General features: G+C 42.0%; 1 protein-coding gene across 7 annotated transcripts in view; it reads right to left on the bottom strand.

Moving 5' to 3' along the window:
• The window catches only part of RIMS1 (regulating synaptic membrane exocytosis 1), a 472,918-nt gene that overhangs the window by 192,235 nt on the left and 253,964 nt on the right, over window positions 1-26,719 (bottom strand). For all 7 annotated transcript variants that reach the window (XM_059941806.1, XM_059941803.1, XM_059941808.1 and 4 more), the window contains one exon: window positions 22,898-23,760. In XM_059941806.1, coding sequence (XP_059797789.1) covers window positions 22,898-23,760 — 863 coding nt within the window. The remainder of the gene's footprint in view (window positions 1-22,897; window positions 23,761-26,719) is intronic.

Raw genomic sequence — 26,719 nt, forward strand, 5'->3', positions numbered from 1 at the left:
TTTATCTTGTTATTCTTTGCAAGTTTCACTGATCCTTGCATGCATGCATTCATAATTTCTTTCCTCCAGCAAAAATTCTGAACCTTGAGTATACTAAGCACTAAAGTAAAGAGGAGAAAGCTAAGCCAGGTCTCTGCCTTGAAGGCTGAATGCTATTATTCTTCCCATATTACAAAGGAGGAAACTGAGGCTTACATATAAGTGACACATCTCATCAGTGGCAGAGGAAGAATCTGAATAACAATAATAATTGAAGCTAATCTTGCTTTAGATCACACATCTTTAAATTTGGAAACTAACGTTCCCTAGTATTAGTATAAGACTGTGCTCTTGGTGGTTTGCGACTGAGGACGATGAAGCTACACCAGTTAAAAAGGCACAGGATGCTACAGGCTGTGGTCCTTCATGAGGCCCTGGCATTGCTCCATGCCTTGACCTCAGAACAACAGTTTATGGAAATGTTAACAGATGGTGCACAATGAAAGTGACCCTGATTAAATGTATCCAGGACGCACTGCATCCATGAAAGGTGGTGAGAAGTCCTACATGAAGGAAATTTGTAGCCAAAGTTAGCACTGGCCAAACTTACTGATATTTGAGCACAAACACTTATGTTTGGCATCACACTTACTAAACCTCTCACTGCTTTGCAGAAATACTAGTTGGAGAAATGCTATGTTATTAATACTCTTTATTTTGATTGGTTAAGACACCCTAAGCAAAAAGCAAGGGAGGTAAGTATGGGATTCCATTTTGTAGATTCAGAGTTGATGTTCAGGACCACGTAGACCTTTCGGGCAGTTTCTGTAGTGACAGGCACTGTCCCATGTCCTGCTCTGTCACTGGGATGTCTGGGACTCTGCTGTCATGAAGCCCCAGCTCAGACACCCTCCCTTCCTGACCCACATGGATATACTACTGTATCAAGGTCTTCCATTTACTTAGATCTACATACCACACTGAAACAACTCTTCTGGGGGATTCTAAGTTACAATAAAACAAACAAAACAAAACACAAAGTTCAAGTGACATCTTCTGGGAAATCCTAATTGTATATATAATAAATCAATAAAGCAACATTCAAAATACAACTAGGGGCCTTTGTGGGGATAACAGTAGCATTACGGCAGGCAAGGTTAGTTCTAAAGACATGAGAATGAATAAAATGTTAGGATTTGGGGAAATAATATATCTAACTCATTTTTTTCCAGGATTGAGAGCTTCTTTCACACTTGCCATTTCCTGAGTCATAAGGTTGCAACCTATCAGGATTTATAGTTTTCCCACACGGATATGTTGGATTCGAGAAGCAACTCTGTCTATAAACTGCCCAGCCTGAGAAAGTTTAAAAGGTAAAAAAAACACTCAAAGTTTAAAAGGTAAAAAAACACTCAAAGAATGTGATGCTATCAAGTATCTTCTGGACCCCAAATCACCCTGAAATTCTGAAATACAGACATGAGAATCATTGTTTTCAAGTTGTTCTAATGAAACCGTTTGCTGTATAAATGAATACAGGTCCCCTAGGAAAGTCACTGTTCTGTCTCACAGTGTGTGTGTGAAAGGGATCTTCCAGGGAGAACTGGTCACACAGCTTTCCTTGATCTGTGTTGTCTTCTGAGCTGGTGGTCTTAGGCCTCCTAGACCATGATCCATTCCTTTATCTGGGCATAGAATAAAGGGGATCAGAATAGCAAATATGCCAAAATGTCAGGTAGTGGCAGGATATGGGCCAGGGTGTGGTGGGAACATTTCAGGGAGGATCTCTTTAGGGAGATTAGGGGAAAAGATGACTGGGTTATGAAAGGGAGAGTCAAGAGAGAAAGAAAAGGTAAATCCCTGTTATGGACGGTGATTACTTTGTAAGCCCAACTCACCCACCACAGAATGTTTCCTCAATTCATACCCTCTGACTGATCCTACACATTTTCTAGAGGAGACCTAGCAAAGTAGGACAAGTGGAAATTGAGTGCTAATGCTGTTTGCTGCAACATGGATGGACCTAGAGATGATCATACTAAGTGCAATAAGTCAGACAAAGACAAATACCATATGATATTGCTTATATGTGGAATCTAAAATATGACATAAATGAACTTACCTACGAAACAGAAACAGACTCACAGACGTGTGGTTGCCAAGGGGGAGGGGGGAGGGGGGATGGATGGGAGTCTGGGATTAGCAGATGCAAAGTATCATACATAGGATGGATCAACAACAAGGTCCTGCTGTAGAGCACAGGGAACTCTATTCAATACCCTGTGATAAACCATAAGGGAAAAGCATGTGAAAAAGAATGTACATATGTGTATAACTGAATCACTTTGCTGTACAGCAAGAATTAACACAACACTGTAAATCAACTATACTTCAATAACATACATTAATCATATAAAATGAAATGAAATTGAGTGCTTTTCTTGGTGCTGAGATATTTTAAAGGATAATGAGAAGTTGACCATTTCAGCCTAAAGCCTGGCGTAAATGTTTCAGCCATTACTGCCCTGCTCTGTAAAATACAGAAACCATGTCAAAAGAAAAAGAAATCCAATTGATAAAGCCCAAACATTGGCTCTCTGCGGGCCATTTCTTAGCACTTGTCTGTTCTTTGGAACTTAAGCCATTGATTATAAAGGAATGGAAGTCTTTTGAGCTTGAAGATATCACTCACCAAGGACCAAATGTAATGTTAATTTCTTGCCTTGAGATTCAATTACAATGTAGGCAATATAAATTCAGTCTACACAATCTACCTTAGGAACAGAAGATGTGATTTCAATTTCTTACAAGAGATTTACTGTTTTTTCACCCAGGGTTCAAACAAAAACAAGGTTCCTCATTTGCCCGAGCTGTGTGAAGTTTCATATTAATTTTCTTTTCATGGTGGGGGAAGCTCTCGGAGGATCGTGGCCTCGTGCAGAGATGCCAGTTCCAATTACCTGCCTCGTGCAGGACAGCACTGCCCCTCACAGCCCCGGGCTGCTCAAAGCCCCAGGCACCACGAGGTCTCATTCAACCAGAGGCCTTGCTGAAGCATCACCCCAGGTCCTTATGTATATGGTTTTCTCATTTCATTTCTGGCATTTGGATGTCTCTCTTTTATGCAGACTCAGTGATGCCTTGTTAAATAAATGTTATCTAGATCCACCATTTATAGGTTTTTGGCAGTGGAAACTGGCTCTATTTGTTTTTTAATTTCTTTAGCTTAGGCAGCCTTGTAACTATAAACTGGAAATAGTTTCAAATGGTGTGCTACTTGGCTTTTTCACTTTCATATGATGGCCAATTAAAATCTGATTGGTAAGTTCAAAATCCATTAAGGGGATATATTTATTTGTCTTTATAGAACTACAATTCAAGCAATGCTATCTGGTGAATAATGATACCTTTTTCTATTAACCTATGGCCCAAATACATAGATTCCTGTAGTCATGGATATGAGTTATTTCTCCACTAAGAAAACAACTAATTTGAGATAGCCTCATCCACCAGAGGGCAGACAGCACAAGCAAAAAGAACTACAATCCTGCAGCCTGTGGAACAAAAACCACATTCATAGAAAGATAGACAAGATGAAAAGGTAGAAGGCTATGTACCAGATGAAGGAACAAGATAAAACCCCAGAAAAACAACTAAATGAAGTGGAGATAGGAAACCTTCCAGAAAAAGAATTCAGAATAATGAGAGTGAAGATGATCCAGGACCTCGGAAAAAGAATGGAGGCAAAGATCGAGAAGATGCAAGAAATGGTTAACAAAGACCTAGAAGAATTAAAGAACAAACAAACAGAGATGAACAATACAATAATTGAAATGAAAAATACACTAGAAGGAATCAATAGCAGAATAACTGAGGCAGAAGAACGGATAAGTGACCTGGAAGACAGAATGGTAGAATTCACTGCTGCAGAAGAAAATAAAGAAAAAAGAAGGAAAAGAAATGAACACCGCTTAAGAGACCTCTGGGACAACATTAAACACAACAACATTCGCATTATAGGGGGTCGCAGAAGGAGAAGAGAGAGAGAAAGGACTCGAGAAAATATCTGAAGAGATTATAGTTGAAAACTTCCCTAACATGGGAAAGGAAATAGCCACCCAAGCCCAAGAAGCACAGAGAGTCCCATACAGGATAAACCCAAGGAGAAACATGCCGAGACACATAGTAATCAAAGTGGCAAAAGTTAAAGACAAAGAAAAATTATTGAAAGCAGCAAGGGAAAAACGACAAATAACAAACAAGGGGACTCCCATAAGCTTAACATCTGATTTCTCAGCACAAACTCTACAAACCAGAAGCGAGTGGCATGATATATTTAAAGTGATGAAAGGGAAAAACCTACAACCAAGATTACTCTACCAAGCAAGGATCTCATTCAGATTCGATGGAGAAATCAAAAGCTTTACAGACAAGCAAAAGCTAAGAGAATTCAGCACCACCAAACCAGCTCTACAATAAATGCTAAAGGAACTTCTCTAAGTGGGAAGCACAAGAGAAGAAAAGGACCTACAAAAACAAACCAAAAACAATTAAGAAAATGGTAATAGGAACATACATATCAATAATTACCTTAAATGTGAATGGATTAAGTGCTCCAACCAAAAGACACAGGCTCGCTGAATGGATACAAAAACAAGACCCATATATATGCTATCTACAAGAGACCCACTTCAGACCTAGGGACACATACAGACTGAAAGTGAGGGAATGGAAAAAGATAATCCATTAAAATGGAAATCAAAAGAAAGCTGGAGTAGCTATACTCATATCAGATAAAATAGACTTTAAAATAAAGAATGTTACAAGAGACAAAGAAGGACACTATATAGTGATCAAGGGATCGATCCAAGAAGAAGATATAAGAATTATAAATATATATGCACCCAACATAGGAGCACTTGAATACATAAGGCAACTGCTAACAGCTATAAAAGAGGAAATAGAGAGTGACACAATAATAGTGGGGGACTTTAACACCTCACTTACACCAATGGACAGATCATCCAAACAGAAAATTAATAAGGAAACACAAGCGTTAAATGACACAATAGACCAAATAGATTTAATTGATATTTATAGGACATTCCATCCAAAAACAGCAGATTACACTTTCTTCTCAAGTGTTCACAGAACATTCTCCAGGATAGATCACATCTTGGGTCACAAATCAAGCCTCAGTAAATTTAAGAAAATTGAAATCATATCAAGCATCTTTTCCTACCACAACGCTATGAGATTAGAAATCAATTACAGGAAAAAAAAAAACGTAAAAAACACAAACACATGGAGGCTAAACAGTACGTTACCAAATAACCAAGCAATCACTGAAGAAATCAAAGAGGAAATCAAAAAATACCTAGAGACAAAGGACAATGAAAACACGACGATCCAAAACCTACAGGATGCAGCAAAAGCAGTTCTAAGAGGGAAGTTTATAGCTATACAAGCATACCTCAAGAAACAAGAAAAATCTCAAATAAACAATCTAACCTTACACCTAAAGGAACTAGAGAAAGAAGAACAAACAAAACCCAAAGTTAGCAGAAGGAAAGAAATCATAAAGATCAGAGCAGAAATAAATGAAATAGAAACAAAGAAAAAAATAGGAAAGATTAATTAAACTAAAACATGGTTCTTTGAGAAGATAAACAAAATTGATAAACCATTAGCCAGATTCATCAAGAAAATGAGGGAGAGGAATCAAATCAATAAAATTAGAAATGAAAAAGGAGAAGTTACAACAGATACCGCAGAAATACAAAGCATCCTAAGAGTCTACTACAAGCAACTCTATGCCAATAAAATGGACAACCTGGAAGAAACGGACAAATTCTTAGAAAGGTATAACCTCCCAAGACTGAACCAGGAAGAAATAGAAAATATGAACAGACCAATCACAAGTAATGAAATTGAAACTGTGATTAAAAATCTTCCAACAAACAAAAGTCCAGAACCAGATGGCTTCACAGGTGAACTCTATCAGACATTTAGAGAAGAGCTAACACCAATACTTCTCAAACTCTTCCAAAAAACTGCAAAGGAAGGGACACTCCCAAACTCATTCTATGAGGCCACCATCACCCTGATACCAAAACCAGACAAAGATACTACAAAAAAAGAAAATTATAGACCAATATCACTGATGAATATAGATGCAAAAATCCTCAACAAAATACTAGCAAACAGAATCCAACAACACATTAAAAGGATCATACACCATGATCAAGTGGGATTTATCCCAGGGACGCAAGGATTCTTCAATGTATGCAAATCAATCAATGTGATACACCATATTAACAAATTGAAGAATAAAAACCACATGATCATCTCAATAGATGCAGAAAAAGCTTTTGACAAAATTCAACACCCATTTATGAGAAAAACTCTCCAGAAAGTGGGCATAGAGGGAAGCTACATCAACATAATACAGGCCCTATATGACAAACCCACAGCAAACATCATTCTCAATGGTGAAAAACTGAAAGCATTTCCTCTAAGATCAGGAAAAACACAAGGATGCCCACTCCTGCCACTATTATTCAACATAGTTTTGGAAGTCCTAACCACGGCAATCAGAGAAGAAAAAGAAATAAAAGGAATACAAATTGGAAAAGAAGAAGTAAAACTGTCACTGTTTGCAGGTGACATGATACTATACATAGAGAATCCTAAAGATGCCACCAGAAAACTACTAGAGCAAATCAATGAATTTGGTAAAGCTGCAGGATACAAAATTAATGCTCAGAAATCTCTTGCATTCCTAAACACCAAGGATGAAAAATCTGAAAGAGAAATTAAGGAAACACTCCCATTTACCATTGCAACAAAAAGAATAAAATACCTAGGAATAAACCTACCTAGGGAGACAAAAGACCTGTATGCAGAAAACTCTAAGACACTGATGAAAGAAATTAAAGATGATACCAACAGATGGAGAGATATACCATGTTCTTGGATTGGAAGAATCAATACTGTGAAAATGACTATACTACCCAAAGCAATCTACAGATTCAATGCAATCCCTATCAAATTACCAATGGCATTTTTTATGGAACTAGAACAAAAAAATCTTAAAATTTGTATGGAGACACTAAAGACCCCGAATAGCCAAAGCAGTCTTGAAGGAAAAGAACGGAGCTGGAGGAATCAGACTCCCTGATTTCAGACTATATTACAAAGCTACAGTAATCAAGACAATATGGTACTGGCACAAAAACAGAAACACAGGTCAATGGAACAAGATAGAAAGCCCAGAGATAAACCCACGCACCTATGGTCAACTAATCCATGACAAAGGAGGCAAGGATATACAGTGGAGAAAAAGCCTCTTCAATAAGTGGTGCTGGCAAAACTGGACAGCTATATGTAAAAGAACGAAATAGAACACTCCCTAACACCATACACAAAAATAAACTCAAAATGGATTAGAGACCTAAATGTAAGACCGTACACTATAAAACTCTTAGAGGAAAACACAGGAAGAACACTCTTTGACATAAATCACAGCAAGATCTTTTTTGATCCACCTCCTAGAGTAATGGAAAGAAAAAGAAAAAGAAACAAATGGGACCTAATGAAATTTAAAAGCTTTTGCACAGCAAAGGAAACCATAAACAAGACGAAAAGACAACCCTCCAAATGGAAGAAAATATTTGCAAATGAATCAACGGACAAAGGATTAATCTCCAAAATATATAAACAGCTCATGCAGCTGAATATTAAAGAAATAAACAACCCAATCCAAAAATGGGCAGAAGACCAAATAGACATTTCTCCAAAGAAGACATACAGATGGCCAAGAAGCACATGAAAAGCTGCTCAACATCACTAATTATTAGAGAAATGCAAATCAAAACTACAATGAGGTATCACCTCACACCAGTTAGAATGGGCATCATCAGAAAATCTACAAACAACAAATGCTGGAGAGGGTGTGGAGAAAAGGGAACCCTCATACACTGTTGGTGGGAATGTAAATTGATACAGCTACTATGGAGAACAGTATGGCGGTTCCTTAAAAAACTAAAACTAGAATTACCATATGACCCAGCAATCCCACTACTGGGCATATACCCAGAGAAAACCATAATTCAAAAAGACACATGCACCCCAATGTTCATTACAGAACTATTTACAATAGCCAGGTCATGGAAGCAACCTAAATGCCCATCGACAGACAAATGGCTAAAGAAGAAGTGGTACATATATACAATGGAATATTACTCAGCCATGAAAAGGAACGAAATTGGGTCATTTGTAGAGATGTGGATGGATCTAGAGACTGTCATACAGAGTGAAGTAAGTCAGAAAGAGAAAAACAAATGTCGTATGTTAACGCATATATTCGGAAACTAGAAAAATGGTACAGATGAACCGGTTTGCAGGGCAGAAATTGAGACACAGATGCAGAGAACAAACGTATGGACACCAAGAGGGGAAAGCGGCGGGGGTGGTGGTGGTGGTGGGATGAATTGGGAGATTGGGATTGGCATGTATACACTGATATGTATAAAATGGATGACTAATAAGAACCTGCTGTATAAAAAAGTAAATAAAATTAAATTCAAAAAACAAAAACAGAAAAGATCACTCTATCAGGCAAGTTTTACCGAAATCCTCAAACTGAGAAAAAAAAAGAAAACAACTAGTTCAAAGGGCTGAGTAGAAATGTTAGAAATGACAAGACTTCAAACAGCAAGTTATTAAAGAAAGCACATCACTAAGGAGAGGTGGAAGATTATTTACATGATGCACATGCTAATTAATTAAATGCTATATAATAACTTACAGTTTTACCTCATTAACACAAGACCTAATTTCCCTTTCTACTTATTTTTATCCCATTTGTTGTCCTTTTTTCTGTTTTTGTTAGAAGAACTTTTCAAACCTTTTTATGAACTAAACAAAACAAAACATATCGGAACCAGTGATTTCCCAGAATACGAGGTCCCCTAAGTTCTACCTCAATTGAATTTCCAAGCAAATCACAAAAGGCAAGGATTTTCTTTGTTTTATACTATGATTAAGGGCCACCGTATTTTTGGTTTGTTTAGTCCTCTCTCAATTAATTAAAAAATTTTCTTCTTAAAAAATGATATATGTGCTTCAGGTCAAGATAAAACACACCTATAATCCTCCCTTCTCTTCTGTAAAATAATATAAAATTTATTCCAAAAAATAAATAGTATTTTTACTATCTCTTATCTCTATGGAAGAGAAAAAACCTATGCTGAACACACTACTAGGACGTCCTGCAAGGAATGATAACAAACTAATGGTATTTTACCACTCCCAGACTCTCACTGGAAGAATAAATTAAAGATATGCTCTGACAAGAAGAGAAATGAAGGTGGAAAGAAAAGTGAGATGTAAAATGTAACGATGAACATGAAATCAGTTAAACATGTTAAACACGTTGGTAAATTTAAGTAAGCATTATCTACTTATACGAATGTGGAAAGACAATCTGAACCTATTCTAGATAACAATAACGTAGACGGTGGAAAAAACAGTAAATTTTAGAGGAATGTTAAAGCTTGCTAAAGTCATCTTTCACAGGGATAATGATTTAATTTTAGAGTTTTGCTAACAAATTATAAAACTAAGTATTGCACTGAAGAGCTCAGGTTTACATTAAAGAATACCAAAGGAATGTATAATGCCCTAAGCTCTAAGATAAGTGAAAAAGCACATAAAACAACCTGATCAATCTAATAGAAGGCATGAAGAGAAAAAGCAAAGCAAAGGAATGAATGGTAAACAGAAAACTCAAATTAAGCTAAAACAAAGGAATACGTTTATAGTAGGAGTTTAAAAATACAAAGAAGACAAAAGGAAAAATAAAGAATGTGTGCTGTTTTATGGTCCAGATATAAGTATACTCCACACTTTGATGTACATCCTTTCAGTTTCCTTTACACATATTATGTAAACATTTTTTCAAAAACATACCATATAGTATACATACAACTAGCAATGCCTTTCTCTTAACTATCACAAACATTTTATGTCATAAATACAAGAATATACAACATAATTTTTAAACAGCATTCCTTTAACCAGTGCCTCTTAACCTGGAAATTGATCTCTCTTCCAATTTGTGTATAATAAACACTATTATAATAAGAAATATTTGCCCATATCAGCCTAAAGTGTTTATCCTGCCAAGATATTCTTTGAGATGCAGTTATATTTTATAAACTAAACATCCCGGATTCCCCGGGTCGTGTGGCACTGCAGTGTGCATTTAGTGAAAGAAATCCACGTACAGGTGGACCTGCAGTTCAAACCCATGTTGTTCCAGGGTCAGCTCTACCTGGGTCGGACACGGCCAACTCTTTATTCCATCCTCTAAACATACGTTGAGTCATTTTGGATGCTTTTTCCAGTCAAATGTGTCCCTGTATAAATAAGCAATTTTTTTTTTCATGGGATGCTCATGTGGTACAAAATAACGACTTTCATGGAAGAACCAGCACTTCATAATGTATGAAGGGTCAGGTCTGAGACTTGGAAAGGTCCCTGAAGACAATGAGGTCCTGTAGTCATAACCTTGACCTCATGCTGGAATCACCAAACAGATGCTAAAAACAACAATGGTGACGCCTGGGCCTCAGTCCAGAACCGTCAGATCAGGAGCTCTGGGCTTGGGGCCTGAACACTAGCACCTTGTTTATGAAGCTCCTCAAGTGATTATAATCCTACAGTTCTCGATTCAGCCACACGCACTAAAATAAACCAGGGCCTGACCGCACACTGACCAAATCAGACTCCCTTTTGGTGCTGCCTCAACACTTTTTTTTTTAAATTGAAGTATAGATGATTTACAATGTTGTGTTAATTTCTGCTGTACAGCCAAGAAACTCAGTGATACATGTATATATATCCTTTTTTCTATTATTTTCCATTACGGTTTATCCCAGGAGACTGGATATAGTTCCCTGTGCTCTATAGTAGGACCTTGTTGTTTATCCATTCCATACATAATAGTTTGTATCTGCTAATGCCAAACTCCCAATCCTTCCCTCCCCCAGCTCCCCTCCCCCTTGGCAAGCACAAGTCTGTTCTCTATGTCTGGGAGTCTGTTTCTGTTTCATAGATAAGTTCATTTGTGTCATATTTCAGATTCCTCATATAAGTGATGTTATATGGTATTTGTCTTTCTCCGTCTGACTTACTTCACTTACTATGATCATCTCTAAGCTCTCCAGGAGATTCTAAAGTGCATTCAAGGATGAAGATCACTGATATGCTCTATCCCTCTCATTCTGTTGCCCAAGGTAATCCAGTCCTTAAAACTGGGATCAAAGCTGTTCTCTTGATCGGTGGCCTCTGGGCTCTTTCCTTCCACAGGTCTGGAAGCTTCCTGCTGCCAGAAGTGGGTGTCTCCCCGTCTCTCATTGCTCAGGCCCATCTCTCTGACTCAAATGCCACATCTATTCTTCCTGCCAAATTCTTCCCCAGCTCCAACACGAAGCCTCAGCACCCCAGCTTTCCCCCTAGTTCCTGTAACATGTATTATCTATATATCCTATTTGGTGTCACATAAATAGAAACACTTATTGGGCACTTGCTGTGTATCAGGGACACAGAGCCGTACCCATCACCTCACTTAATCTTTACGAGGACTCCTGAGAATGTGTACAGTTATTTACTCCAAGTTCCTAAAAGGATGAACTTGAGGCTTACCAAGGTTAAGAAACATGCCCAAGGGGTCTAGTCTCTGGCAGTGCCTCAAACTATCTGTGTCTTCCTGATCTTGGACAGCAATCCTCTTCATAATGTAACTACCCAGTAAGATTCTTGATGATCTTATACTTTTCACAGATGAAAACCAATGGAGACAAATACCAGACAGGAGTATTTACCATGTATGAACACAAACATGCGGAGGCCTTGGTCTCTCCCCTCCTGTGAATACTATTAGTGTGAACGGAATTGTGTTCTGCCAGAAGTCATATGTTGAAGTCCTCACCCCCAGTACCTCAAAGTGCCACCATATTTGGATATAGGATCTTTAAAGAGATAATCAGTTTAAAAGGATTTCATTAGGATGGCCCCTGATCCAACATGCCTGCTGTCCTCGTAAGAAGAGGAAACGTGGAAACACACAGAGAAAAGACAACGTGAAGACTCAGGAAGAAGACAGCCAAGCACAGGCCAAGGAGAGAGTGCTAGACAGGTCCTTCCACGGCCCTCAGAAGGAACCAACCCTGCCGACACTTAGATGCTGCAGTCCCAGCCTCCAGAACTGGGAGAAAGCAAATTTCTGTTGTTTAGACCACCCGGTCTGTGGCACCTTGTTACAGCAGCCCTAGGAAACTGATACACTCTTACTGTGTACACATCAGCCTCAGAAGAGTTAATGAGAAGTAAAATGAGATCTGTCCCTTGGTATGGAACAGGTACTTTTAAAAAAGATCCAAATGCAGAAGTTCAGCTTAGGAGGTAGAACAAGACACTCAAAGAAGAGGGCCATAGGCAGTAACTATTCAACGCAGAACAGCAGTAAGAGTCAGATGCCCCGTAACACAGGAAGAAGAATGATACACAAGGTAACATCTGGATTTCCCATCTGGCACTCAGGATCAGGGAGTCAGGATCCAGGGATCCAACTCCTAATTCCTGGACGGGATTGGTGAGGGCCAAGCGTTAGCTCCAGAGGGACTCGGGCAACAGAATTGGACTCGGCCACAAGCATCCAGGGACGTGGATCTAGTAACCAAAACTAGGCACGAACCGGGGGCCTGGTCTCTGGAATACACTAGAAGCCAGATTGCTAGGGCTGGGCCTCAACTGAGGACAGAAGAGCAGCAGGACTGACTAAGTGTTCGTCCTCAGAGGTCTGGTGGGATGGTAGGGGGCCAGGATGCATTCCAAGGTCTCCCAGCTGCAAATGGAAAATGGCAGCAGGGGCAGGGAATCCAGTGACTTAACACCCCCCATGTTCCCTTCTCTGTTCAGCAGTGTGTGAAAGGGGAGATTCTTTGTTTCCGAAGTCTCTCTCAGGCCTAACATTCTGTTATCCTGTGAAACTGAACCCAAAGTAAGGACAACATTTTCATTCACTGGAAAAAATGGGTCAGAAACACGGAAGTATGATTCTGCATTTTAAAAGGATATTCAAGCACAAACCTATGAGATAAAATAGGTGGCACTGAAATCTTCAATATCAAATCTTTTTCTAAACGCACTTGGAAGCACAAATGTTTCCCCTTGAAATGTCCTTCAATTGTACATCCATTCAAACACTCCACTCTTAAAATTGTAAGCATACATGTCAAATTTGTATGATTAGTTTTGAAAATCAGATGTAACCCAGATTTAACTGAGGGTCTCCTGATTCCAGAATAGAAATCTCTTTCAGATGTAGCTAAATGACTAATATTTCTAGCCATGGATTAATTTGGGAGAAATATTATTGGATATAATCAGGTTAGATTTACAGACTTAATTTCTTTCCTTTTTATAGAACTTCTTTTTAGTCAGAGCTCCTGTTTTAGAGTCAAGGAGACTTTCCAGTCGTTTATATATTAGGCAGAAATTGTAACTCTAAAAAACCCAGCTCTTTACCCTGATGTTTCCCCAGATTTTCTTATCTCATATTCTTAGAACATTAGGAACTAGCATGCTAGCTCAGAGCCCCCAACACAGTTATTTGTGTCCCCGCAGTATCTCTCTAAGATGTAAATTACACAGATGATTAAAACAGCTAACGTCCATTTCATACCCACTGTAAGAAGAAATTAGTTCTCAGACTCCCTGGAAGGCATTTAAAACGAAGCATCTAACACTCTAAATCCTGGCTCTGTCGGTAGTTGAAAGGGAGAATTAAATTTCTCTTTCCCACAGCAACAGTAGGAATCAGTGAAAGATTAATGTAGAAAAGGTCAAAGAGAAGGCAAGGCTGTCAGAGTTCCACGTAGATCCACCGCTGTTCTGAGATTCTGGTGGGTAAAATTACGTGAGGTCCCGGAAGACACCAAAACTAGTTACTCACAACTTAATAAAGGGGATGTTAGACAGCAATCTTCTGTTTTCCTATTTTAATGGATAGCAAATTCACACATGCACCTGATGAAAATTAGAATAAATAAGGGCTTGCGATGTAGCTACAGTAACTCATTTCCCCTCATGGTCTTTCTGCCCACACTGTCAATTCCACTTCCCAAGCTTATTTTAAAGTGTTTACTTTCTTAGTTGTTCTAATGAAAAGCACTCTAATTTTTAAATAATTTTCCTCTATCCATTGACCGCTTTATTTGGGATACTATCCATTGATTTCTAATTTTATGATATTACCTATGGTAAAAACCAATGAAAGAAGAGACTTTAGCTCACTGTTATGTTGATACCGTTTTGCTTTCAAAAGCCAATAGTTTTATTTCTCCTTATATATTTCTATTTTTAAGTAGCCTTAATCCTCTATTTCTTGGCCTAAAATTTGAACAGGATCTTGAACATTTTAGATGAGAATATTCATACACTTATCTCTAACTCTGTTCTCCAGATTCTCTCACCTCTCATATCTGTCAGTTTTAGCTTTATTTTAACATGGACAAAATATTTATCTTCAATTATATAAAAACAAACAAACAAAAAATATATATAAACTATATATACACACACACACACACACACACACACATTCAATGTGGAAGGGGGTTTATTCTAAAAATTGAAAACCAGTAAGTGGCATTTATAATATTATTACATGTAAATGCTCTAGGACCAAGTAAAAACCAATAATTGGCAGAGGTTAAATTTCCTTTTCTACAGATGAACTGTCAGTCTTCGTGTTCACTCAGAGGAAACATTACCTAGGTTAATAGTCAAATGGACCGTATCAACTAATAAAATAATGTCACATTCTTGTTTGCTTCATGTTTGGACCATGATTTTCCTTATCAGTTTTTCTCCCTCAGCTTTTGACTGTTCCTCTTTATTGCTGAAAAAGAAACAGCCTTTCTTTACTGGGTCAATAACATCATGTAAGTCATTAGTCATTGGATATTTCTTGGAATCCAGGATATTCTTCTCAATATTCTCTTTGGAGCTTCCTGGAAATGATCTCCAGTTTTAATTTCGACAGATTGCTTTCTGCACACAGTGTCATTCGGGATTTCTTTGCATTGGACTCCTGGGTCAGCTCCACTCTTTCTTCTTTCTCATTTGTCCCACTTTCATGATTATTCTTCTCAGTTTTCTTGAGTGCATACATCTTTAAATCATTGTCTCCTAAGCAGGTTGCAAAGTAGGTTTTCTGAGAACTGAGAGTTGACTGATGGTTTAGATGTGAATAGAACAGCAATCTCAGAATGGTTTCGCTCCAAACTTTTAAGGCATTGGTCAACTGTAGTCCAGAATCCATTACTGATGAGAAGTGTAAAGACAGGTTAATGCTTATTGTTTTGTACACAACCTGGTTTATTGTTTAACCTCCAAAAGTTTATAGATTTTTCCCTGTTTCCTTGGCACGTTTACTGTTGTTGAATTTCCTCTTATGTTTCATAGCTGATGTCTGGATTCATCCTTTGGGCATCCCCAGGGTTGTATGGGCTTCCCTGTGGGTTATCTTCATGGTTGCCTCTTTCTGGACCCAAAGGAGTTTACAGATTTTATATCAGCTTTTATTTGAAGGTCTCAGATCATGATACTTTGCTTCCTGCTTAAGATTAATCCATACCTGCAGGCAAGTGTGTTATCTTTAGTGCAGATGCAAGGTCCTGCATTTTGTCCAAATATCTCTGCCCAAGCACTTCAGTGCCATGGGTCTGTGTACCCAGAGCTTTCTCTTTGAGTTTTGTTCATAATAGTATTATTTAATTATTTATTATTTTATTTTTAATGTCAAAAATATATTGCACAGAACATCTCTGTGTTTGGGTGGGGACGTTGCCCTCCACCCCAGCCCTCTCGCCTCCTTGGCAAGCTCCTCTGTCCCAAAGCAGGCTACTTTCTCTTTCCATCAACTATTCATATTTCACTTCCTTCCCTTTTCACTGTTATGGGGTCTCATGGGGTAAGAAAAACAAATGCTTACGTTTCAGCAGCCATTTAAAGAGGAAGTCCTTTTAGGTGGTAATTGTTTAAAGGTTACAATTTTTTAGTGCCTGTAGCCAAATTCTTACCACAAAACCTGATTTTATCTTGGGGTGTCCTGTCTGTAAAGTCCCCAGTAAGAGTCCTCTGGATAGCCCATAAAAATGTCACGGGGGCAGGAACCACGGCTGTCTCTATAGGTATCTATGTTTATGTCTGTATTTATTTAATCACTATACCTCTAGCACCGTTTGCCTGGAATGTCACAAATCTTTATACATAACTTGTTTAACATCATATAAATCATGTAATATTTATGTAATGTCACATAGAAATTAAAACATGACCACATGAATGATGGCCACCTTCTTTAATTGCAAACCCCCTTGAAGTTACAAGAAAAAGCACTAGGAGCATTAAAAGAATATAAAATGCATTTTCTGCTCTCAAGAAACAGAAGTAAATCAACAACTCCTGGGTAGAATTAAAAGTACTATGTGAGGGCTTCCCTGATGGCACAGTGGTTAAGAATCCGCCTGCCAATGCAGGGGACACGGTTCGAGCCCTGGTCCAGGAAGATCCCACATGCCGCAGAGCAACTAAGCCCGTGCGCCACAACTACTGAGCCTGCGCTCCTAGAGCCCACGAGCCACAACTACTGAGCCCACGAGCCACAACTACTGAAGCCCATGTGCCTAGAGCCCGTGCTCTGCAACAAGAGAAGCCACCGCAATGAGAAGCCCACACACTGAAAGGAAGAGTAGCCCCCGCTCGCCGCAACTAGAGAAAGCCCCTGCGCAGCAACGAAGACCCAACGCAGCCAAAAAATAAATAAATAAAATAAATAAATTTATAAGAAAAAAAAAGTACTATGTGAGCAGTAGGCATTATACTGCTGGAGCCCGAAGAGGAAACTCCCAGTAGTTTTAGTTTAATGACTAAAGAATAATACAAAGTGTTGCATGAATTAGTTACATTTAAATAGTTTAGTACCTGATTGTTGCGAGGGTTCTCAGCTCTTGTTCCTGATTCCACAAAGTTTAACTTGTCAGGTACCCAAACTTAACAGTGAATAGCTCACAGTGCCCACAACCTACGCCCTGGTCCCCTGAAACTGTCTTTGTCTCTGGAGGAAAATTCAACCCTGTGCTTGAAGGGCTGTCAGTCTCACTTTTCAACCACTCATTGTTTACTAGCCTTGCAGGTATCATTTCTTACCGGTCATCCAGGTACCAAATGCTCCTACAAGGACTGCTAAATGACGCTTAGCAGTAACAGTTACAAACAAACCGTTTAGCCCGTGTTATACAGGTTGACCTCAGGCGCCATTCACAGAGTGCTTTAAAAGTTCAAAGGCAACATTAATTTGGGTTGTATTTTCCCCATTTACTCCAAGTCAGCAAGAAGGAGAGGATTAAAAGGGAAGGAAATCCTGTTATCTAATGCCAGGCTCTTCCTCTAAGGACTTATACTTCAAGATCCTTGTAAGTATAAGTGGATTAAATCCCCGATCCACGCAGCAATGCTGTTTCTTTTCAGCACTGGTGCTGTTTCCTTGTCTCATCCCCATCGGCACTGCCTGCAGCTCTTTCTTTCTCCTTAAGCCTCTTGACTCATTTCCTTAGGGGCACAGATCCTCACTAGACTTTGTCCCAATGGATCTTACTACACATTTCACGTAAATCCAATTGCTATCTTATTACAAGTAAGACTTAGTTCACTGTTATTCTTCTGCATAGAGAGATTTATATGAGGTAATTCTTATAATCTGAGAAATGAGAAATGCCCAATTTTTCCCAGTTGGCAAAGAAAGAGCAGTATGAACATTGAACAAACAGCGTTCACTTTGAAACATGTGGTAGCTGATCTCAATTTTTAGACAAGCCCACTAGATAGAGCTCACTGATAATCCGTGTGTGTGTGTGTGTGTGTGTGTAATTACACTACACACGAAGCATCCTATTGACTAGCAATGCTGTGTTGTCTTTCAGATGCCATTTGCCCAGGGAACCTTTTTTTTTCTTTTTAATTGAATGTCTGGACACAAAGCAAAACTGTATCAATATATCTGTAAGGAATGTTCCTTTGAGGCATTTATTAAATTGTACTTCATTGTGTAATTATTCATTTAAAAAAAATATTTATTTATTTATTTTTGGCTGCATTGGGTCTTTGTTGCTGCGCGTGGGTTTTCTCTAGTTGCGGCGAGTGGGGGCTACTCTTCCTTGCGGTGCGCGGGCTTCTCATTGCCGTGGCTTCTCTTGTTGCGGAGCACGGGCTCTAGATGTGTGGGCTTCAGTAGTTGTAGCACGTGGGCTCAGTAGCTGCGGCACGCAGGCTCGGTAGTCGTGGCTTGCAGGCTCTAGAGCATAGGTTCAGTAGTTGTGGTGCACAGGCTTAGTTGCTCCGCGGCATGTGGGATCTTCCCGGACCAAGGCTCGAACCCGTGTCCCCTGCATTGGCAGGCGGATTCTTAACCACTGCACCACCAGGGAAGCTCTGTAATTATTCTTTATTGTTTATTTCTCTCAACAGAATGTAAGCTCCATAAGGGCATGAAGCATATTTCTTTATTTTTAACATCAGTATATCTACTGAAAGTGTTAAATCCACATTTGCTAATAAACATACAAACCAACTCAGCATAATGATAAGGATAAAAATGTAAATGGTGAGAATAGTGCACACATATTAAGTAGATGCCTTGTGCCAGTGCTATGGTCTGAATGTTTGCGTCCCCTCAAAATTCATGTGTTTAAATCTTAAGCCCCCCCAAAATGATTGCATTAAGAGGTGGGGCCTTTGAGAGGTGCTTAGGTCACAAGGGTGAAGCCCTCATGAATGGGATTAGTGCCCTTATAAAAGAGACCCCCCAGAGCTCCCCAGCCCCTTCCCCCATGTGAGGGCGCAGCACGAAGGTGCTGACTTCACCTGAGTCAGGAAGAGGGCCTTCACCAGAACAAGACCATGCTGGAGCCTGGACCTTAGACTTCCCAGCCTCTGGGACTGTGAGAAATTAAAGTTCTGTTGTGTATAAGCTACCTAGTCTGTGGGCTTTTGTTACAGCAGCCCAAACAGATTAAGGGAGCCAGGCACGTGTTAAATATTTACTTTATACGTGTAATTGGTAGCGCGAACAAGCAAATGCACGGGATATAGGTGAAATGCAGCTTTTCTCTCCCACTGCTCTTGATATTTACTCCATGGGGATAACCTTCCCTGACCCTGAAGGTCACAGCACAGCATCCGTTCTCTCCTGGGAAGACATCTCTTCCCCTGATCACTCTTCGTATAAGAAGAGTGATCAGGGAAATTCACCGGAGCCTGTAAGATATAAAACGGGTTCTTTTACCTGTTCCTTGTATATTTACACGTGGGTGGCGATCTCAGCTTCACCGCAGTATTAGATCTATGGCGGACATGCCACAGGCACAGCAGGACGGGAAGAATGCTAGCTTAGCATCTTGTTATAGATGCATGAGCTCATTCAAACCACTCAGTAACCTGACCAAGTAGCAACTCTTATCTCCACTGTGCCAATGAGAACATGGAGACTTAAGGAGGTTACAAAACTTGTGCAGGGTCACAGGGTGCTGGAGATGATCATGGCTGGTCCCCAAGGGAGCCCTTAGTTGTCAATGGTGGGGCTTGGCAGTAAAGTCATTAGTAAATATTACAGATGGTAGAATTTCTAACGAAGGCTGAAATAGGAAAACGTCTATGCTACATTCATAGACATTCAGAATGAGATTATTTATAAATGAAGAGAAAACAGGGCAGTCTGTATCAGATGATGGTTCCTATGTTTCCGGAGGGGAAGACTGAACCCCAGCTTCAGAGGTGTATAAACCCCAAGCGGTCACCCAAGTGCCCGGAATGAGAATTCCCAAGAAAGGGAGACAGCGGCTAGAGGTAGTATGTGCTTCACATCACACCAGCCCCATCTCTCCACTCACCCACACCACCAGTCATGTTTTTTTCATAATCTGTTGTTACCGTGAATAATTTTGAATTTCAATTCTAATTCCATGTGTCTTGTGACTTATTACACATATTCAAGAGGAGCTGGTGTAGACCCTTCCTTTAAGAAGTGGGAAAATACACGTATATAACTATACCTATACCATCCCCATCGGGGGTTATCTGCACACCCATTAAGCATATCCACTTACATTTTTACTTCACACTTACCTTACGACTTAAGGGGAAAAAATACGTGTTCACAAAACAATACTAAGCCATGAAAGGCAGCGAGAAGCTACTCACCATCTGACTTTTAAAAAACCTATAGACCATATGCAACTTACAAACGTCCATGATGAGAAGGGGAGATGAAAAAAACCAAACTCACCCCAGACACGCATGCATTCCAAAGACAGCTATTTCCACTTGAGTTGCAGTAATAATAGCGACAGAGTGAGCTTTCTTAATTGTTCCCAAATATAGTATAAGATTGTTGGGGGATATATATGTGTGTACATATATATATACACACACACATATATATAGAAAGAAAGAGACAGAAAAAGAGAACAGAACGGAGGGAGAGAGGGTGGAACCACATGCACGCAGTTTGCAGGCAGAGAAGATGAGGAAGTGATTCTGTTTATAAAACATAATATTAACTGTGTAATTTACCGATTCTAAAGCAAGCCAAAGACTGTAAAAATAGTCAGTCATCTCAACATATGAGTTCGTTAAGAAAAACACCAAGAACCCCAGCACTACAACACAGACGATAACCACAACCACTGAATATACTGCTGTGGCCAGTTTAAATCTAAGTGAACAGCAGCAAAATGAGGAGAATCTTCAAAACAAACGTGTGATTTTAACATTAAATTGAAGTATTTTCTAGACCAGTGCTACTTAAAGGCATTTTCTGGAATGATTGCTCTTGAGCACTAGTGGGAGTGGGGAATTGAATTTTTAATTTTATTTAATTAATTTAAATACCTACATATAGCTATGGTATTGTACAGTGCAGGTTTAGACAGAAAAAAAAAAAGTCAGCCCATCATGAAATGTTCCAAAATCTTTTGGACTGTAATAGGTAAAATGAAATCTGTACTCCAAAGTTACTACCAAAACACGATATATAACATCTGCATGATAGAAACTTTGTAACTTGTTCACAAATTGTAAGAAAGATTCATTTGAAACTTGAAAAACGCTACCTCTGTGACTGGAGCATTACACCACTGAAGTGTAAAAGAAGGTACACGTCCTTTTGTCAGCCAAATAAACCCACTTCCGGGGGCTTCCCTGGTGGCCAGTGGTTGAGAATTTGCCTGCCAATGCAGGCGACACGGGTTCGAGCCCTGGTCTGGGAAGATCCCACATACCGCAGAGCAACTGGGCCCGTGAGCCACAATTACTGCGCGTCTGGAGCTTGTGCTCCGCGACAAGAGAGGCCGCGACAGTGAGAGGCCCGCGCACCCCGATGAAGAGTGGCCCCCGCTCGCCGCAACTAGAGAAGGCCCTCGCACAGAAACGAAGACCCAACACTGCCATAGATAAATAAATAAATAATTTTTAAAAAACCCACCCCCGAATAATAACTTAAAAACACAAGACTGTGTACTGAATTTCCCAGAATGACAGCAACCAAAATGACGAAGAACTCTTGTAACCCCAATTTGGCGCATGTGGTTACGTTTTTTAAATCCCATTTCCGAAAAAAAATATATATATATAATATATATGTAGTATATATATATATATATATATATAGTATATATATATATAATATATATATGGTCCCACTTTTCTCCCCCACTGTTACTGAGACATAATTGACGCATAGGTCCGTGGAAGTTTAAGGTGGACCCCTAACGACTTGACATACATAGAATGCCAAATTGACTACCACAGTAAGTTTAACTAAATCCATGCCCTCATCCACTTACAAAAAAAATTTTCTTGTGACGAAAACTTTCAGGATTTACTTTCTCAGCAGTTTCTAATATACCGTAGAGCAGCGTTAGGTACAGTCACAGTCACCGTGTTGGACATTACCAGCCGCGCTTCTAAATCTTGCACGCGCGCACCTGCCATCCCGGCACACGCGCCCCCGAGCCCCCCACTCGCGCTTCGGATCCCGGCACACGCGCCCCCGAGCCCCATACGCGCGCCTCGGATCCCGTCACACGCGCCCCCGAGCCCCCGGCTCGCGCCTAGCATCTCGGCACACGCGCCCCCGAGCCCCCCGCTCGCGCCTAGAATCCCAGCACACACGCCCCCAGACCCGAACGCGCGCCTCGGATCCCGGCACACGCGCCCCCGAGCCCCCCGCTCGCGCCTAGGATCCCGGCACACACTCCCCCAGGCCCGCACGCGCGCCTGGATCCCGGCACACGCGCCCCCGAGCCCCCCGCACGCGCGCCTCGGATCCCGGCACACGCGCCCCCGAGCCCCCCGCTCGCGCCTAGGATCCCGGCACACACTCCCCCAGGCCCGCACGCGCGCCTGGATCCCGGCACACACTCCCCCAGGCCCGCACGCGCGCCTCGGATCCCGGCACACGCGCCCCCGAGCCCCGCACGCGCGCCTGGATCCCGGCACACGCGCCCCCGAGCCCCCCGCTCGCGCCTAGGATCCCGGCACACACTCCCCCAGGCCCGCACGCGCGCCTCGGATCCCGGCACACACTCCCCCAGGCCCGCACGCGCGCCTCGGATCCCGGCACACGCGCCCCCGAGCCCCCCGCTCGCGCCTACCCGGCACACGCTACCCCAGGCCCGCACGCGCGCCTCGGATCCCGGTACACGCGCCCCCAGCTCCGCGCGCTCACCTCGGATCCCCACACCCGCGCTTCCAGCCCCGCACGCGCGCGAACCCGCGCGGCGCCGCTCACCCTTCTCGCTGACGCTCTCGCTCTCCAGCTCCACGTCCTCGCAGCTCGTGTACTCCGGCGTGGACACGCCCTCCTCCTCCGAGCTGCTCACCGACATCTGGCGCCGCTTGCCGCCCCTCTTGGCGCGATGCGGCTTGGGCGGAGACGGCCGCACGGACTCGGACTGGTCGGAGCTGAGCGAGTCGTTGCGCAGCATGGTCTCCACCTTCTCGCGCTTGGCCTTGCGCACGAGGACGGCCGCGCCGGGGTCCAGGCGGCTCTGCTTCCGGAGCGGCTCCGGGGCCCTGGGCTCCGGGGCGTCGGCGGGGCCCGGGCCGGGCCGGGGCGCCGGCGGGCTGGGCTCGGCGAGCGGCTGGGCGCCCGGCGCCCGGGCCTCCGCGGTCCTCTCGGCCGAGTAGGCGCGCGGCGAGGCGGGCGGCGAGCCCCGGGCGGCGTGGGGCGCGCGCGGGCCGGGCCTGCCCTCGGGCCCAGCTGCCGCCTCGGTGCGCGGCAGGGCCACGTCGCTGTGGCGCCGCTCGTGCCTGGCGCGGGACACCCGCGCGTGCATGCGCATCTGCTGCTCCTCGGGCGGCGGCTTGACCGGGTACCGCGCCAGGTTCGGGTCGCTGCGGTACCGGGTCTGGAACTCCTCCTCCTTCCTCTGCTTCTCGGCCTCCACCGCCGGGCCGTTCTCGCGTTTCTCTGGCACGTCGGGGTAGTCCTGGGACCGGCCTTTCTCGAGCCTTCGGCTTTCCCGCCTTTCCTTGCGCTCCCGTTCTTCCGTGGGCCCCTCCGCGGGCTGCGCAGAGGACCTGGGCGCGCGTTTCCGCTCGCCCTTCGGGGCGCCTTTGCCATTCTGCTCGGCGAGCCCCGGGGTCTTCTTCCTGTGATGCACAAGGGAACGTCGAGAAGGAGAGCAGTGTGTAAAACTCAAGGCGAAGACCAGACCCCAGAAGCATCCTTGGAAATAATTATTTATACTTCGATGTCTAATTAAAAAGCGAGGTGATAAAAGAACTACATCAAACCTGTATATCTGAGTAGCTTTCTAAATAAGGCTCCTTTGCCTCAGCATATTCTGGGCCTTCACAACTGGCTTTCAGATTTTAAAATCTCTATAAATTAACTACATCATTTTAAAAATCAATAAATTAATTCAGTAAATGAACAAGTTTTATGAACCTTTGTGAATCAAAGACTTTAAAATGTTCTCGATAAAAATAATATAGGTAATAATCGAGGAGCAAACGGTAATACGTATCAGTTCAAAACGAAATATATACATGATATATATTTGGGCAACATGTATTAACAATCTCTTATTATAACTGAAACTTTTAAAGAAACGCGAATCCAAGTGTGCCCGTTTCAGAAATCAACTCTAACAGCACTTCTTCAATAGTAGAACGAAAGTACTTTTTATGAGATTATGTGCACCCCACCACTTTTTAGGGAGACGGTTAGGAAAAATAAATGGCTGAACCTTAGCCTTCATTTTACCTTCCCCAGGCAAATATAATAGAAATCTTGAAATTTTTGAAATAATTGTTCATTTTTCCTCCCTCCCCCCATCCCTGGCCTTCTCCCTCATTTCAGAAAACAGTCCAAAATGTATAGCACAGGGAACTGTATTCAATAACCTGTAATAAACTCTAATGGAAAAGAATGTGAAAAAAGAAACCCGTTTTGTGTCCTACTTTTCTCTCCATCCTCTGGGAGGCACTGGCAAGGATAAAGTAACGGAAGAGGGTTTGGCAGTCTGAATCTTTAAGCTGTACTGTTTAAGATACCCCTTCCAGCCCTTCTCTACACTGGAGTTCATCTGATTTGGGAAAGTTCCAGCATCGACCCCAGAAGTTACAAAAAGGGGATACCTCAGCTAAGCATTCAGGCACTTTCTGCTGTACTATGCAACTAAAATGGGGGGCAACCAAGGCTCTTTTTGGAATCCCGAGGTCCATAGAGAGGGCTTTCTGGAGAGAACATTGTTTGATTGGAAGTCCAAAAGCAGACTTCATGAACAAAATTTGAGAATAATATACAAGATGGGAAAAAGTAGGGCAGTTTCTATTGTGGTTTTCCAAAGTAGTAGTTGTTAAGCTGTGGGGTCAGTTTGAGGAGGGTCTGGTGATGATGGAAAGAAAGGGCAAAGGGTTTCCAGTGGCACAAAAAAGCAAAATAGAAGCATGGCCGATGCTGCTTGAGGCATTTCGATCACTCGGCCCTTTGAAGTGGAAGGGGTTTTCAGGGAGGGAGAAATTGCAAACGTAGCACTGCTGTTTTCCAGTGTAAGGGGTCTACTGTGAATACAGTCCATCATTATCAAATAGAGTTTTCATAAGAGTGATGAATGCACTGCAAACTTTTAGTAGCTCATTAAGGCATTGCTGTGCTTGTTGGAAGTTTCTATTGAGTCAGTTTACTTTTTCTTTTTTTTCTTCTGAAATGCTGATAAATGACACTCACCTTGCAGAGTTTGTGTGAGGATTAAAGGAGACACCATCTGTGAAAATGCTTTATGAAAAGATAGAGTATTATGCAAATGGAACTTCGCCAGTCTCTCTGATTCTTTGCTTCGCTGAATAGGCCTTTTCTCACCTCTACCTTAATTGTTCCATTCCCACTAGCTCCTGAGGAGTGTACAAAATAGGATCAAGAGTTCTTCAGTAGTTTAAACAGACGGCCATTCCTTCTGTCTTCCTTCTCTCTCTGAAGCAGGCCAACCCTGACTGGTACCTGGCTCTCCTTGCCTTTTCCTCCAACCCCACGTCCTCATTGTTTTCTTAAGTATTTATATAATCAGAAAGGCTATTTGCCCTTATCAGTCTTTTTCAAATTGCATCAGAAAGCCTCTTCCTGGTCCTTACTCTTAAATTCTTTGTAATTTTTCACCCTCTATCAGAGACAGGACTCATATTTTCTCTTTAGAAATTTTACAGCCCCAAATTCTTCCTCTTCTTTAAAGGAGATCATTTTTTCTGAGCAATCCTGAACTGCCCCTTCGATATCTTCATCTCCCCTTAACTCATAACAGTTTGTCAGCAGTTCTGGGAGTCCTGCCATCACTGAGGTGGCTCTTGTATCCTTCCTGTCATGGCCTTTCCTGTTCCGTCTGCCCACCACACATTTCCTGGGTGTCCTATAAACCTTAATTCAGAAGACACTCCTCTTTCCTGTGGCTCCCAAAGCACTCGTGTTTGTATTTTCTAGCTCTGATCGCATCACCTTCCTGGGCCAGTTCACTGCCTGGGGCTCTGTCTTCTCTCAGAGATGGTGTGGTCTCTTCCCCAGGATCTGTGAGAAAAGGGACCCTGTACGAAGCATCTTTATGCCCTCTGGCTCCTGGCAGTGTTCACTGATGGTAAACACACGGCGGCTACTGGCTGCCTTCACTGGAGGCCACCCAAGGGCCAGCTGCTGAGCACATGTGCTCATTCAGCCCCTGCAAGGTGCCTGTGACCCCTCGTGGCAGAGCCAGGCCTGGAATCCAGACCTGTTCAGCTTTGAAGTCTTTGATCTTAACTGTGTGGGTTTTGTTTGAAAAAGATAGCAGAAGCCTTCCTTGGATCCTACCCTCCCACCCAGTGGAATAAATAAGGGTCACACAGACAAAAAGCAGCCACGCCTGGTGCTAACCGTCAGGGCCCCCAAACTCACAGCCTCGGGAAGAAAAGGGCCACGTCCTCCACGTCAGCACTGTCGCCTAGTGCACAGCGTCCTGTCTGGTCGTAAAGCCACTGTTTTGAATGAATGACTCAATCGACAAATTGAAATAAATAATCTGATCATGTTAGCCCAGGCTTACAATCCTCCGAGGCTTTCCATTATTTCTAAGATAAAGTC

The sequence above is a fragment of the Balaenoptera ricei genome, chromosome 12, assembly GCF_028023285.1.
Source record: "Balaenoptera ricei isolate mBalRic1 chromosome 12, mBalRic1.hap2, whole genome shotgun sequence".
Lineage (NCBI taxonomy): Eukaryota > Metazoa > Chordata > Mammalia > Artiodactyla > Balaenopteridae > Balaenoptera > Balaenoptera ricei.